The 16,656-nt window shown below is 40.6% G+C and overlaps 1 protein-coding gene across 8 annotated transcripts in view; it reads right to left on the bottom strand.

Moving 5' to 3' along the window:
• ncam1b (neural cell adhesion molecule 1b) overlaps positions 1-16,656 on the bottom strand; it is a 122,188-nt gene that overhangs the window by 49,437 nt on the left and 56,095 nt on the right. For 4 of the 8 annotated variants that reach the window (XM_066662583.1, XM_066662588.1, XM_066662586.1 and 1 more), the window contains exons 2-9: positions 13,920-13,994; positions 13,152-13,361; positions 11,435-11,578; positions 10,854-10,991; positions 9,934-10,051; positions 6,084-6,253; positions 5,527-5,669; positions 5,297-5,320 (exon numbers count right to left, since the gene is read on the bottom strand). In XM_066662583.1, the coding sequence (XP_066518680.1) occupies positions 5,297-5,320; positions 5,527-5,669; positions 6,084-6,253; positions 9,934-10,051; positions 10,854-10,991; positions 11,435-11,578; positions 13,152-13,361; positions 13,920-13,994 (1,022 nt within the window). The remainder of the gene's footprint in view (positions 1-5,296; positions 5,321-5,526; positions 5,670-6,083; positions 6,254-9,933; positions 10,052-10,853; positions 10,992-11,434; positions 11,579-13,151; positions 13,362-13,919; positions 13,995-16,656) is intronic. The other 4 variants (XM_066662585.1, XM_066662587.1, XM_066662590.1 and 1 more) reach the window with 1 other exon arrangement.

Genomic DNA, 16,656 nt, shown 5'->3' with positions numbered 1-16,656 from the left:
TATTTCTGCATTGCCCAGCCTGGAGTAGCAATAGCAGAGACTCTATTTGCCCTGTTACAGGTCAGTGAAGTAATACAATGAGTCTGAAGCTGAAATTCTAAGGTAAAAATACTACCTACTGTTCTTTTAAAACATATCAATTTTATGTCCAAAAGTATTTGGACACTTTAATTAGTGAATTAATAGTCAAACAGCACCCATTACAACTACTCTCCACAGATTAACAGGGACCACATAATAGAATGCTCTGAAGCATGTACACATGTGCTTTAAGACACCATTCTCAACAAAAGTCGGCTGGGGGGGTTCCTCAAGCACTGGGACGGAGCAGTTTGAAAAGAAGCTATAGCCGGCTTTACATGTATTGGTCCTCTGCCACTAGCACAGGAGCACTATGTTACCGGGGTCTCTTGGCTAATGTGAGCTTGACAATAACTAAACTGGGTAGTGCCTTAATCTTTATCAACCGTTAGCATCTTTAAAATATGCATAATCCTCATATAAATTTCTAGTCAATCATTAAACGAGTTATAGGGCTGGTTTCCCAGACAGAGATTAAGCTTAGTCCTGGACTACACCCTCCGTTCAATTGAAAATCACAATGCTGTGTAGACCAGGACTAGACTTAATCCCTGTCTGGGAATCCACCCCATAGTGATTTAGATTAAGACGATTAAGATATATTTGAGACAAACTATAACTTCAGCATTTTTTTCATTCAATGCACATATTGTGGATTAGGTTAATACCTTGATTTATTAAGAAGGCAAGCACTCATCTGGAACACCTGAGATAGCTCAGGCTGCTAAATAAAAGGCTGTCATTTGCATATTGATCTTTCAGCAATATCAGTATTGCAAATGCCAATACCAGGTTAATGATTAAGAAGTCATATTGTGTAGGCCTAATGTGAATAATACAATCAATCCTCCTCCCTTCATGCATTTACATCAGAGTGGCAGCGGCTTTGGAGGCTGCTGGAAAAAAATCCCATGGCAGTCCAGCCATAGATGTCAGAAGTGCAGAGGAAACTGGATCAATATCTCCATTTCATCAGACAGGCCACCATGAGGAAATGCTGTTTGCTCTCCTCCGGGCTCTGGCTTTACAGAGGAGTCTAGCTCTCAGTGCTGGGTCACTGGTGCAAGTGGAAAGGCCAATCCATGATACTGTTACCAGAGGACACGGATCTAAACGCGCATTGTGTTGGCTGAAAACAAGGACTTCTCTATAAGCCCCGGCTGCTTATGAGAAAAGATGTTTTGTTTAGTTTTATTTTTTATTTTTTTGGAAAAAAAAAAAAAGAAAAAGAGAGAGAAAGCTCCTGGAACTACAGCACCCTTGAGCTATTGAAATATCATTTAAGCATGTCTCTCACTCTTTTTCGAAGCCATCTCCCTCTCTGGATTTACAGTTGCTTCATTTTTAATGTGGTGTGCCTTACTTCATGAAGCTAATCTCTTTCATAGGTGAGTCATGGAAAAGTTAACTCAGAGGAGCAAGACAGGGGATAGCAGAAAGCCCAGGAGAAAGCGCCTGATGGATTGGCCCTTGTTCACAGACCAAATCGCAGTCTTGTCTTGCAGTACTGCGAGCATCCAACGCCTATTTTCAAGCCTTTTATTGCCCCCACACTGCTTCCAGCCTTTACAGCCCGCTCATTTGTCTGGAACCTCTGGTTAAGTGGGCCAGAGGTGAGAAAATACGATGGAGCGTAAAAAAAAGTCTCGTTTATTAGACCGAATGTAACAAATAGGGCCGACAAGATATGAGCTAATGGTCTCCTGGAGGGAGAGATGGTAGAGGTAGAGCAGGAAATGGCAGACGTCTGGCGGCACAAATCGCTTTTATGCAAAACTGTACACAGTGTGCAGTGGAATTTTGAAAAGAGCTGACTGAACAGGCAAATGCATGCATCATGCAGGGCTTCCAGAGTCATGATATTGTTCACAAAAGCATCACAGATGAGTGGCACAAAGCTTCTGAAATCGTGTCTGGTGGAAAAGCCTTTTTTTCCACCAAAAAGACTGATGACAAGCCCTTCAACAAGCAAGCCCACTTCAACCAGCTGTGTAGGTGTTGTGCTTAGAGTGGAGACCAAAGAAGAGTGACATATTCAGAAAAATAATTAGCAGCAATAGAAGCCACTTGCCTTTTGTAGCAAAGCTCGTTTTTTCCTTTTATGTTTGCTGCAAAACCGGGTGGTTTTATAACAGGTAACACATCTACTGTAAGCTAATAATGTAAGCTAGCAAGTAGGGATGGGCGGTATCCACTTTTTTCATACAGTCACACTGTTTCAAAATATTAACATGGTATATGATATTACAGTTTACATTTAAATCAATCATTTAACAAATGTTAAAGGCTCAGTCTAGGGTTGCCAACTTTTTGAAATCGAAATAAAGAACACAGGGTCCCAGAGAGAAGGACAAACATGTACTTGTAAATCCTTTTTCGACTGCAGTCAATAAGATACATAAATAAATATGTTGTTTTTTTGTTGTCAGACATTTATTAAGCCTTTTACCAACATGACTTACCTGCCATCTGCCAGAATCTGACCATGCGTTTTGCAAATTTTGTATTGCCAGTTAATAAAACTGCTGTATTATTTTAAATTACTTATTAACTACAATCAGATCTGAAGCATGTTATCTAACATCTAACATCTCATCCTCATTACATTACCATATTTAACTTACATGTCCAGTTGAAATATCATATAATCAGTTAAACATATTTGCTGCCATTGTTTTACTTTTATGTCATATGTGAATATACAGACAAATCTACTAGTTCTATCTACAAGCCAATCTGTAAGTTCTCAGTGTTTCAGCACTGATCTGTTGCTCTCAGCACCACCACAGTATAACCCCTGGAGAAAGGACTGTGCCTACATTGGCTGCAGAACTAAATTCTAACTCTGAAGAACTAACTCTGATGCTAACTAAGAACTAACTCTGATGCTGCTCTACCTCAACCCGAGTGAGGCAAATACGCTTCTCATCATTTTTAACTTTTATTTAGCCTATCAGCAGCCGTTGTCTCAAACAAATCATACTTAGGGCCTTAGGGTAAAGATATAGAGATATACTTGCTGTTGACAACGTACGCATCATGACATCAGGATGGTTCCAGGTTTTGCATGTCCTCAGATAAACGCTACGCATACTCAAGATGCGTTTGTAGTAGGGGCAGTGCAGGTGATCAACAGCATCACAACGGTGGAAAGTTTTGAAGAAGGCTGTGTCAAAGATAAATCTGCAATTATCTGCATCTTTCTCTGATCTGCCATCTCATGGAAGCCTCCAGTTACAAGTGAAGCACATAACAGTTACGTTCACAATGCAAACGCTTTTCTACATGCATGGCCAAACATCAAGTATCCCTTAACAGTCTAGCCTCAAAAATAAAGGGCCAAAGCGCTTCCCGTATCATTTCAACAGTGAACACGTTTTAGCGCTCAATAATGGGATGAGTCCGTATTTTAAGGGGGGTGACTGGCAACTCAGTGCAGCTGCTGTTCAGACAGACTGCTGAGCTACCGACAGGTGCTGGCGATAAAAAAGCCAAGTCCAGTGACTTGTGTTGGACTAACAGAAAGAAAGACATCAGTCAGGTACCGGTACCATAGCTGGCCAGCTAGGCCTAGAAGTTTGTGCTAACAGACTAAACATCACAGCACAGACCTGGCCCTTTTCCATCAAAAGAACTTTGGTTCTTGAACTGATTCTATTCTGGATTTTTACACCTTGGTGCTCTCCAGTGAAAAGGCCTGCATTTCCACAAGTTTTGATGCGAACTAAGGATAATTCATCAGCGGGGATTGTTCAGTTCCAACGTCACTGTTGCTGAATTCAGCACCAGAGCAAGAGATAAACAGACTAGCAGGGTCACTGTTTATTCTTTGTTTACAGCGGGTTCAGATCATAGTGAGATATGAAACACGTGGACATGTTGCCAAGTTCCAAGCCAATCTGAGTGCAGAAAAGTAGCCAACATGCCTCATGTCATGCTAAACACAGCCCCAGAAACACACCAACAGAGCGTGTTCCTGTTTTATTTCCTTTTGTTTATTTATATAGCACACTGTAAAAGATGCCGTCCAGCACAACAGCACAATAACGCTTTATTTGAGGCTCTGAGCTCTTTTGGGAATTTTCTTAGCACGTCCATGGATGTTGTCATGGTTCATGCTGAACAACCTACTGTTCTGTGGCTCCAGGTGGGAACAAACGTTTCTGGTTCTCAAACTAATTTATATTGGTGGAAACACACTAAAATGTTCTGGATAAGGTCCATGGAAGGGAACCAAACTGGTTCTACATTGATGGAAAAGCGCTAATGTACTCCAGTGAACTGAGGCTTAAATCACAACACGTTTTGAGGATAAAGCCTCATATATATCAGCACAAAGTCGACAGAAGTGTTTGAAGTGTTTCATCTATTTTAAGGCACACTTTGTTTTCCTTCTACTCAAATTCTGTGCTACAATCACAACTAGGGCCCTCAGGGCTCCTTCCCTTTGGCAGTCTTTAACGAAAATGGAAGAGCTCACCTGGCAATGAACTGACTAGACAGACACGTCATAATTTCAAAATATCATACTCATTTTGAAATATTGTACACAATTTTTATATACCACAATACATGATATTACCATTATACCGCCCAACCCTACTAACAGGTATCAAAGGTGCTGTAAAGAATTACTGCTAATTATTATTCTTGATCCATGAGCATGAACTGTTCTATGTCTTTACCAACTGATGAAAATGTGACTAGCCTAAATGATGACCTACTGTTATGATCACATGGAGAGAACAAAATAGTGATGATGGGAGTGAAACACGAGGAAAGATTTGTAAATGAGAGCAGCCTTAGGGAAAAATAAAAGCAGGATACAAGCCAAGTCATGCTCCTATAGGGACCCCGATGATGATGATGGCAGCACAACAAGACTTCAAGCTTCACGTGACTCATTCACTTCAAGCTCATTTTGTTCTGTTTTTTTTTGAGTTGCAAGGTCAAGGCCATCTGAGCATCATGCAAGTTTTTCTTATTATTTTCTTTTCTTTTTGTCTTTTAATTCAATAAACTCTGATAAGATCATAGCTTTAGGACAGTGGGAGAAATTGATTTTAGCAGTAGGCAGTAAATTAGCAGATGTCTTTACTGTCTGATAGTTATCAGGATTCTGGGGGCCAATTCTGGGATTAACAACACAGATCGGGTGATTTTGGGCGATTTTCTAGATGCTCGATTTACTATACCTGTCACTCTGATCTCATACCTGATAAAACCTCTTCTGATGCTCCTGCAGACAGAAACAAATCGTATGCATGAAACAGCCAGAGGCAGCTCCAACCTCACTACGGCTACATGCTTCTCAGTTTTTTGACTTCAGTTTAACCATCACAGCTGAAATAAAAGTATGCTAGCTCAGGGTCCCTTTGAGAATTCAACAAAAGAGAAAGGAGAAGAAAGGGTAGTCGCCTGTGAGCGTGTGGCTCTTTGGCGTACCTGCTCTCCCTCCGTGAACACGCGCGTGCCATAGCTCCACGTGATGGTGGGGGTGGGGTCTCCTGTGGCCTCGCACGTCAACGTGATCAGCTCCTCCATCTCCGTGGTAGTCTGGTTCTCCAAATACGTGATTTTTGGTTTGACTATAAGTGCAAGAGAGAGAAAGAGTGAGAAATTGAACTGAGCACCACTGTTCTCTGCTGTCTTAGGGAGCCCAAGTTTCAGATATTCACAAGCAATTAAAGCAAAACTAGGTAAGAGTTGTTTTTTGCTGCTCCTGAGCTCCCCCTACAGTGGCAGACTGTAATTGGAGCACTATCCTGAAATCAAGGGAGAGCTGAAGGGATGGGGAGGAAGGTGGGTGTGGTTTTCTACACTCCTCCAAAAGTTCGTTTCTGCAGTGCTGAGCCCGGAGTACCAAAGACAGAGGCTCTATTCTTGTTATAACAAGTCAGTGAATCATCAAAATGATTTTGAGGCTGTATTTGAAGGTGAATATAAAACCTAGCGTTCCTTTAAAGTGCCAATCTTTAAAAAGTTTTCCCAGAATTTCTCACCAAAGACACGGAGGCTGACTTCTGCTTCAGTTTTGCCGGCTTTGTTCCTGGCAATGCAGGTGTATTCTCCCTCATCCAACTTCTTCACGTTCATTACAGTCATCTCGGAGCCGTCCTCATTGAAGCTGTACTTATCCCCACTCTCCAGCATTATGTCGCTCCTGAGAGAACTATCAAACACAATAATGTTGAAGCACAAAAGCCAAGGCTCTTCTGCTGAGACAAAACTACTAACTAAAAGAACTAAGATTTTATCTCCATTTTTCACCCAGTGCTTTTATTAAAAGTGAAGAGGAAGGCATTTGTTTTCCAGCGACTAGATGACTTGAGAGGGAAAACCTATGAGACGGCCACTGCTCTTGACAAAATGGTTCTGTTTACGCAACATTCTTGTAGTTGTTGTTCTTGTTTTTTTTTTCCCTTCTTGTCTGAGCTCCCTCAAAACCCATCACTTTCTTGATGATGGCAGTGCACCCTTCTTCAAAGGTCAAACAGCTAATACATACACCACAAACCCTGTCAAAAGGACTGTGGGCCAGTTATCTCCCAGCAGCCTCCACACCCACACCCTCTGGCTTCTAAAGAGCTTGCAGGATCAGTGGAGCTTCCCCAGGGAGGCCCATCTCCTTCTCTATCCACCGAGAGCACACAAAGGGAGCTCACGCTCCCACAGCGCCAAGACGAGCCGCTGAGAGAAGCCTCATGCTTTAAAACTACTAATGGGGTGCTCTTCTGCTTGCCCTTCTGCCATGTCATCTGCAAATATTCTTTATTTTATTCAGAGGGCTTCTCTGCCTGCCTTTGATCTCTTAATCTAAAAAAATATATATAAAATAATAATAATAAAAATTGTCCAGGCTCTGGAGAAAACTGGCTGTGTCTTGGATGAGGGGATTGATGAATAGTGCTCTTTCATCATCGGAATGTTCCTGATGGTTGAGAGAGAGAGAGAGAGAGAGAGAGAGAGAGAGAGAGAGAGAGAGAGAGAGAGAAGGCCTTACAGATATATAGACTGGCCAATTACATCGGCCCTGTGGATTTACTGGGACTGGGAACAAAACCAATACTATTGTGAACATTTCATGGCTTGTTTTATATCACAGACAACTTAAAGAATTAAACTGATTCACAATTGTATGTCAGGCTGTAAAGGGAAATATATGATCAGCAACAGCCTCATGATTTAATAAAATACATGTAAAATGCACCCAACCCTTTCCCACTGGGCAGTGCTCACCCAGCACCTACATAACCTTTACATGACAAACATTTACACAAATAGTCTATAAAATCAACACAACCTATAGTCCATCTGTTGCTCCGCATATTTTATTAGCCTGCTTTCACCATGTTCTTCAAAAGGACCCATTGGACACAGGACGTCGCCCGCAGGACGCTGTTGGCTGGATGTTTTGGGTTGATGGACTATTCTCATTTCAGCAGTGACACTGAGGGCTTTAAAAACTCCAGCAGCACTGCTATGTGTGTCTGGTGTCTTTTAAGTGCTGAGAACGATCAGCCACCTAAATAATATGTACTCTATTGGTTGTCCTGTGACGTTCTGATCACTGATAAACAGGGTGAAAGGGGGCTAACAAAGTATGCAGAGCAACACATGAACTGCATCTGTAGAGCTACAAAGTGCATCAGTATGGTCAGTGGAGCTAATAAAATGAGTGATGAAGTCACTGTAAGCAGAGAAGAGAAGTAACTGTTTACCATTATTCAAGTAGCGCACTGAGTACAACATTAGTAGAATGTATGTAATAATTGCTTTTACTCATTTATATTAAGGAGGATGAAGCCCAAATATTTCTGGGTAAACTAACTTTAACTCTGCAGTTCAGTGTACATCACAGCAGCATATACAGACATTGCTTAAATCTTTGAAATGGTAAAATGAACGTAGCTTTACCCAAGTACTGCACAAAATGCTCATGTTTATTCAACCAGCGTGACATGGTAGACTGTCACATTAGACACTGACATACACAAAGCTCCAAAATCAGTCATTTTACCACAGAAAGTGTCAGCCAACTTAGTCAGAAAGCAACAGATCTTATGCCACAACATCAAAGTTACAAAATACAAATGTCACCTTATTGAATAAATGTAGATTCATATTTATGTAGGTCTATGACAGCTATAATGATGCTGAACTAATGTGCAGTTCTTACTAACTCCACTTAATGAGTTAATTCATTCATTCATTCATTATCTGTAAGCACTTATCCAATTCAGGGTCGCAGTGGGTCCAAAGCCTACCTGGAATCATTGGGCGCAAGGCGGGAATACACCCTGGAGGGGGCGCCAGTCCTTCACAGGGCAACAGACACACACACACACATTCACTCACACACTCACACCTACGGACACTTTTTGAGTGGCCAATCCACCTGCAACGTGCGTTTTTGGACTGTGGGAGGAAACCGGAGCACCCAGAGGAAACCCACGCGGACACAGGGAGAACACAACAACTGCTCCACTTAATGAGTTACCAAAATGAAATCAGAATATTAAGAAAGCATAACTGGCCTCACTCTTTCGGGGTGGCTAGGATAATTCGCCTAACTCCCTGTCATGTAGCTAACAAATGCCCACATTAGATAACATAATACTGGGTAGTTACTGCTCTCCTCAGTGTTTTGTATAAGCAGCAGTTTGAAAAAATGTGTTGTCTGCCTTAATATATTTTTTGGGTTTTACATAACAGTCTTTGTTTTCCTTACTGCTGGGTGATAAAACGATCATGATTTGTTTCGAGATAAATTTCTGCTTTATAAGCATACATTTTGAGTTCAGTAAACATTTGGTTATTCCCTGTTTGCACCGCTAATCAAAGGAATCAGCCTGATCAGGCAGCACATGTATCCTTCATATTACGGTGAATGAACGTATTAGGTGTATGAGACTGTATGAACATAAGAACATGAGCCTATTATGTGTTAAATTCAAGAGCATATGTGTATGAATTAAAAATAAATTAATTATATGAGACAGCCTCCTGTTGTCTCTGTGTTTGAGGTGTATTTTGTCTGAAACAGGTTTATTTACCTTGATAGCATGCATATATGCGTCTGATAGTGTGCTGTGTGATGAGGTATGGCAACTCCATCATAACTTGAGTTCAGAAACACGCCTCACGAACAGGGTGAAGGAGAAGACAATGTGATTGAAGCATGGGGAGGGTTTAGATTTGTGCAAAGTGTGTCCTTCTGTGAAATGTTCCCCATGCTAGGTGTTTTTTTTTCACTGCACTAAGTTGTTTTCCCTGCTTGCTATTTTTGAATTGGATCCGACGCCATAGATCAGGCTGCTTCTCTTGGCAAGCATTTTAGTTTTCCCACTGATACAAACCTTCTAATGGGTTAAGTGCAATATGTTTACAGCTCAGAACTTTGTATTGGAGTGTTTTGTTGTTTTTTATCTTCTAATTTTATCTCGTTATGCTTTCTATCTCTTCAAAATGCTTGAGGTTGTAATGCCCCAAGAATGTTTTCATGACACATTTCATTTTTTTTTTTTGGTTAAGAAATTACATCAGAAGTGAGTTTTCAATTATCTGAGGAGGGTAATCAAAATGATTTACATTGTTCCTGTCAAATCTTCCCTTGTGGACTTGATTAATTTGCATATGCACATGCAAATTTTGTTCGGGTAATGACAATTTAAATATTGTGTATTAATGGTGTTTTTTGTTTACAACATTTTAAGATGAATGCCCACTTTAAAAACTGTAAGTAGAATATGGTGATAAATATCGAGATATGATTTATTATGATAACAGTTTTTGGCCATATCGCCCATCTCTTCTAATATGTTTCAAATTATACAGGCTGGTGGGCTTTACCGCATCCATGTGACCATGGGGTCAGGGAAACCATCCGCATCACAGGCCAGCATAGCTGAGTGGCCAAACTCTTCTGTAGCATTCACTTCGGCTTGTCGGACTCTGATAGTGGGGAGAACTAGGGGGAAGGAAGCACAAGACTGCATTTTATACGTGACCAATCTAAATGGACATACACAGACTTTAAAGTGTAGGTTGAGGGCTCCTGAACAAAAGTGATGTTTATCGCAAAGGTGCTGCTGTTCGCTCCAGACATTCAGTCCAATGATGTGGTCTGTTCAGAGTAATTTACCGCAACAGCGACTCAATGGCAGTCGGCAGAGCGTGACGGCAGACATGAACGTTTCTACTGTAAACGTCTTTTTCAAAGTGGCAACACACACCGGAAAATAATGTTCTTACAAAGCAGTTGCTTTCTAAAGCTTCCTGAGCATGAGGACTATTTAGTAAGGTTCAGTTCAGCTGGAAAGAAATGTAAGGTAATATTGTCTCAGTGGTGAACTCTAATGTTCTGGGGGAAAAAAAAGATGAAGAGACTGACTTCTTGCTGCTCTGCTGTGGCCTTGTGAGATGGAATATAAAATTCTGAAACAGCCTCGTCAAACAATTATTTAATATGTGAACCATAAAGGCATTTATCGCTAAACTGGGAGAACTCTTTTCTTTCTGTCTTTTATTTGCAAACTTTTAATGCCTTGTCTGTGTGCGGCGTCATGCCTGAGCAACTTCCGCTGTAGGTTTTCTGGAGAAAACTCTTGGCAGTGGTAAATTGCTCCACTCAGGACCAATCATTGTAATGAGTGTCTGGGATAAACAACACCAGCGTGGCACCCATACATGATAAAGAGCAATTTAGTTCAAAACCACAAATATTTTAAGATCAGACAAAGGCACGGAGAGGTAGCTGGACAAGCGCTTACCGTTCACCACCACTCTGATTTCACGGAAGTCAATCTCGCCCCTAGCCATGATGCGCCCCTCACAGGTGTACACTCCTTCATCTGTCTTTTTGATTCCTCTTATCTGCAGGTGGTTGTTGTTCAATGCTTTGAAACGCACTAGGAGCAAGGCAACGGATTTTGGACAGATTTACAGATTTAAAGGAAACTGCAAAAAAACTGTATCAACAACTTCAACAACAACAAAAACAACAACAAAAACGACAGATTTTCAGGTAATGGACATTAATCTGTGGTGTCAGCTTCTTTGTTGTGTCTTTAATCATCTGCAAATGAAGCAGAATACCAATCAAGTCATGACTGATGCCTTTCTAATGCTGCATTTTCTCTGGCTCTTGTAGCTCGCTGAATAGAAAAAAAGCTAAAATATTTATTCATTCAAAGTAAGCTTGGCAAAACTGGAAGTAACTGTAATGGAGAGCTCAGCTGTTTTTTCCTCTGGTGAGCAGTGAAGGCAAAAAACTCCACCTCTACATTAAATGCTACAAGCACAGTCAATAATACTTATTACACAAATAAAAAGCAGCTGGACTGAATCTTACCATCTTTTTCATACTGAATTTTCACCCTTTTGTGCTTCCAGATGACGGTGGGTGGAGGGGAACTCTCAACATCACATATGATAACAGCATTGTCCCCCTCTGTAAACTCTTGTGGAGATGGGGCATTTTTGAAGGTAATCTTTTCTGCAGAAGAAAAACACAATATTGTTAGAAGAGCATTTACATTTAAATAGAGTTAAACTTGTTGAAGTTGAATGAGCATTAAGGCATGCTTTCATTTTCTCAAAATGTGACAGCAGTCAGACAGATATTTCTCAGGTATCGCCCTTAAGATTGTATTTGTATTAGAAAAAAGACACTTTTTTTAATCTAAAATGCTGTGTACAGCCTGCGTATCACTGGTTACTTGTAAGAGATACAAGTCTCCTAAAATACACAGAACAACCAAAGTATTAAAACCAAAACCTCTTCATACTACGCAGTCACCTGTCAAGATATTGTCTACAAAAGGCTTCAGAATGTGCCCAGTGTTATCTGGATTCAGCCCATTAACAACAGATTCCATGTAATATGTGGTGGGGCCTACCTGAATCTACATGAATTATTTTTGCTGCGCATCTCATCCATGTGGCGTTTCATCCCAAGGTCAGTGACCTATGTCCACATGATGTAAAAAAAAAACTAATTCATGAGACAATGAACTCAATCCACTGGCTAATTTGAATGTTTGAAGCCCTGTACTTTCTTTATTAATTATTTTATAATGTTAGGTAAAACAATGTTGTTTGTATTTGAAGCAGGACAGTGTACGATTCTTTGGCTTTCAATTAGTTACTCTAGGGTTCGCCACAGTGGATCACTGCGATCTACAAATTGGATTTGGCACAGGATTTACAACCTATGCCTTTCCTGAACCAACCCTCCCCCATTCATCCGGCCTTGGGACTGAAACTGAGCACACTAACAAGTGATGCAAATATAATGTTTGGACACGCCCACTCAGAGAGGGTTTTCTTTGTTTTGGGCCTTTTTCCACATATTGTGAATCTATAGTACCAGTAAAAACATGGAAGACATTAAAACTATAAATTAAATTATTAAATTTTGTAGTAAACAAAAAAGTGTGAAACAAACCAGAACATGATTTATACATTAGATTCTTCAAAGTAGCAGTTCTATACAATGAATAGCCCTATTCCACCAATGACTAATGAAAATATGTGTTCAAACCTTTGACTGGTACTGTATTAATTTTGTGTGTGTATATATTTTTGTGCTGTGTGTGCATGTGGGGGTGGGGTGTATCACCAGAGGACCTGGTGGAAACCCACATGGACACAAATGATTGAACTGCAAAAACTATTAATCACAAATGAATAATTAAAAAATAAAATAAAATAAATTTAGTATTACGATGTGCTCTGTGCATTCCCTACAGGAATATTAAGTGAATGTTCTGCACGTTGTACTCTCTACTGCACCCGAGTCATACACTATTTTTCTAGAATTCTCTAGAAACCTTAGACTCTTAATAAGCACCTCATAAAACGTAGACTATTGGTCTACTTTATCACATTTGATTGTGTGCTGTGCAGACAATTTAGTTTTGTGGGGCAATAAAACGCAAACAGCAACACTACTTAAATGGTCTTTCTCGCTCAATAGTAGCACAGTCCCAAAAGGACAAGGATCACACTAAACAGCCAGTAAACAGAGGGAGAGGAGGAAAACAAGTGTAATAGAGACTAATGCATACGGTATATCTTCACATTGACTGTGGCCTCGGCTTGCTGGTCACCGCTGGTGGCGACGCACTTGTACGTCCCAGCGCTGTCAACGTTGGCGTTGTAGATGGTGAGAGTAGAGGACGTCTCGTCATTTCGTATCACAGTGATGTCTTGCCTGTTGCTTTCAATCTTCTCGCCACTTGGTGAGAACCAGTCGATTCCCTTCACTCCACCTACAACTATTCCGCAACAAAAGGCACAACTTCAGAACATGAACAGGTCCATTCATCATCCTGCATTATTAATGCTCAACTCTATAAGCTGTGATATACATCATTCCTTTAAAACAAACATTGCCCCGGGATCCGTAGGGAAGAAGAGCATCCATCAGGGACAAATTAGGTCTGAAGGCAACGGAATATTTCACTGAAATCAATTGAGATTAAGTGCTCTGTTCAAGAGCAGAACCGGAATTTCAGGGAGCTGGGCAAGACCTGTGGTTACTAGTCCGCTGGCCAAACTACTGGACTAGAAGCTTTGGTAATGGTTCAGTGAGGAGAGCAATTACAAGAGCTGCTGGCCCACATCTCTGAGATTGTCTCTAAATGAAGCCCGAGAGAGGGAAACCTGTGCAAGTGATTCAGCCTACGCTGAGATGAGTTACAGGCAGAGAGGAGGTGTAACACGCAATTCCTTCAGATGAGTGAGAGAGGGAAAGGAAAAAAAAACACAACTAAAAGACCATGAACAGAGCCAAGCCTTGAAGAAGAAAAACAAAGCTCCAAGCACAAACATACCTTCACAGAGAAAGAACTTCGACTCTCCAACGCTGATTTCACCTTGTGCAGGTGTGATGTCCACTCGCAGCGAGACTGCAAAAGAAAACGCACACAAAAAAGAAGGAAATACTGAAGTTACTAAGACAGCAAGAAAAGGGGCTGTGCACTAAAGCCCGGTGTTGCAGTATCCCTGATGGAATTATTATTAACGCACTGGTATACCTGCTAAATTTTACTTAATAATGATATAACGATGTAATGATAACCATTTTCTGCACGGACAGAAAACCACCCTGTGGTCTCCATATTTGTTTGGCAAGAATCAAAATATATTGCTGTGCTGGCTTGTTGCCACACATCTTCTAAACAAGCTTGTGCATTTTACGCTCTACTAGTTTAGTGCAGGGCAATATAACCACAAATCTAAATCATAATTAACAACAATAACACAAACAAACTGAGGAACTAGAAAATGGTGAGGAAACATCATCTGAATTTTATAAAAAAGTGTTTTTCACCACTGCCTTTCTTGCCCTCATAATTCACTGACAAATTCTGTACTGTTAATATGCACTAGTATTTAATTGGGGACTTCTTTTTAAACTGATGGTACTGGGAGCTTGTGGGTCTTTTTTGGCCGATGCACTGTTCATATTTGGTGATGTGATTGTGATTGGGGTGTTGAAACAAACTGGTGGGATTAACTTTGGTCGTTATTTTGTCAGTGTTTACATTTGACCTCTGCATGTTCAGTGTCGTCTTCACTAAAGTCAAAACATGTCCAAAACACAGACACAGTATTTTAATTTGGTTCAAGCTGCTCGAGTTGCTGGTTGGCATCAGAAGCAACATTTGAAGAGAACATAAAAACCATGTGGCAGACTGGATGGGGCATAAACTCATGACACCTGTAGTGTGGTTTTAATGGTAAAGTACATGGACACAGAGTTGGGGGATGTTCTGAATGACAAAGTTAATTAATTTTTAATTACCTGCCCAGCCCTGGTTTTGTTTGAATGTGTCCTGGTAACTTTGCCAGCCTAAAATATCAGTGCAATAGGCAACCCTCTTGTTTCTATCAGTAGGTGATAGTGCTGCCATTTCTAATGGGCCATTTCAAATAAAAAGACTATGGACAAGACTCTTAGACCATTTCTCAATGTGTGTCCTTACGTTCTCGTGTTCTTGCTTGACGTTATCTTCCACTGCCAGAGTTACGTTCCAGTACTCAAAAACACAAACTCCAAGAACCTTTAAAGTAACTGGATGTTGTTCTCACACTACCCTAAATAACAAGGATGCGTTTGTTCACGAGCTGCCATTGAGAACGTCTGGTGAACCCGATCTTAAACGTCCTTCTAGAGAACACAAGTCCATTCTTTGTGTTCTTGGTATTGAGAAACAGGCTGAAAGCTAAATTTGTCTACATCTGTAACAGAACTAAATTCTGAGTTGCTCTGGATAAGCATCTCTGCCAAATATTAATGTAAATGTAATATGACACTATTGCTGCCATGTACATGTTTGACAAATTAACATATGCATGAAGATGCTGTAAATATTTAAGCTTTTAAAAATTTACCAAGCAGCCTGAGGGAAAAAAACAAAGATCTAGGGCAAACACTGAATCATATCTGACCATTTACCCTTGACACATAACAATTATCTTAGTCAGGAAAGCACTATTTAACAAACTCGTGGAGTGTGTTTAGCAGGCAATTTTCTTGCAGGTTGTTGCTTAATTATTGTAGTTGTAGACAAGTCTCGTCAGTCGCACAGATGTGGCAGCACAGTTAACTGTAACAAAGAATGTAAGCACAACACTTACATACAAAAGTTGCTTTTGTAGCACTGTGGTCTGGCTAGATAAGCTTTTCTCTTTTCCCCCTATCAAACACAGGGAAATAAAGAGGCGAGTGAGAGTGACAGAATGGGTGCAAAGAAGTCTATGAACATATTTAGGGTTCAAAGATGAAGCCTTTTCCTCTGTAGCCCGACACATGCATAATTCAGCAGTACGTAGAGTCTTTCAAAGCGCATTCCATTAACTCCTCACCGGTGGCTGACCTCACCACTTTCGTGAAGACGCAACAAGTAACTATGGAAACCCTGCTGACACAACCACTCGTGATAAGAGGGTGTGAAAATGATCATACAGAGCAACCTCTTGCTTGAGTAATTCCACACTCTTATACTTTGAAACACAGCCGTAATTAGTGGACCGACATCCTAATCATGAATGGAACGTTACTTAATGATCAGCTACATGCAAATAGGTGACTTCCTGTGGAGCACTCTTTTTACATCAACAGTGCCTTCTGACTCCTTCCGAATGCATGGTGTGCAGAACGCTGAGGAGGTCCAAACGGCCAGGCAAGAGCAAATAGATCGATATTTCAATCAAAGCAAAATAAAATCCATTCTGCCCTGGCTTAAACGTGATCAGACCATTCAGCATTTTTCATCACTATGTTTGACCCATACAGACTTTTGAGAAATAAGTAAAGGCAGAGGGGAACGGATGAAAAAGAATATCGATCTGCGCCCAGGTGGTGCTCAGTGGATTTTTAGCCTTTCAAGTAATTTAATCAAAAAAAAAAAAAAAATCATGGTCAAAAGGGAAGGCAGTCCAGAGCCAATTAAATCAGCATATTCTGTCAATACCCCTGAGAATGTGTTGTTTTTGTGCAGAGGCCATTTCTTATGTCTTGACACAACTATTATTAGCCACGTGTGTGCTGCCTGTGTTAAATGA

This window comes from Hoplias malabaricus, chromosome 1 (assembly GCF_029633855.1).
Source record: "Hoplias malabaricus isolate fHopMal1 chromosome 1, fHopMal1.hap1, whole genome shotgun sequence".
Classification (NCBI taxonomy): Eukaryota; Metazoa; Chordata; class Actinopteri; order Characiformes; family Erythrinidae; genus Hoplias; species Hoplias malabaricus.
The sequence above is the reverse complement of the archived record's forward strand: the minus strand, read 5'-3'. Positions and strand labels throughout refer to the sequence as shown.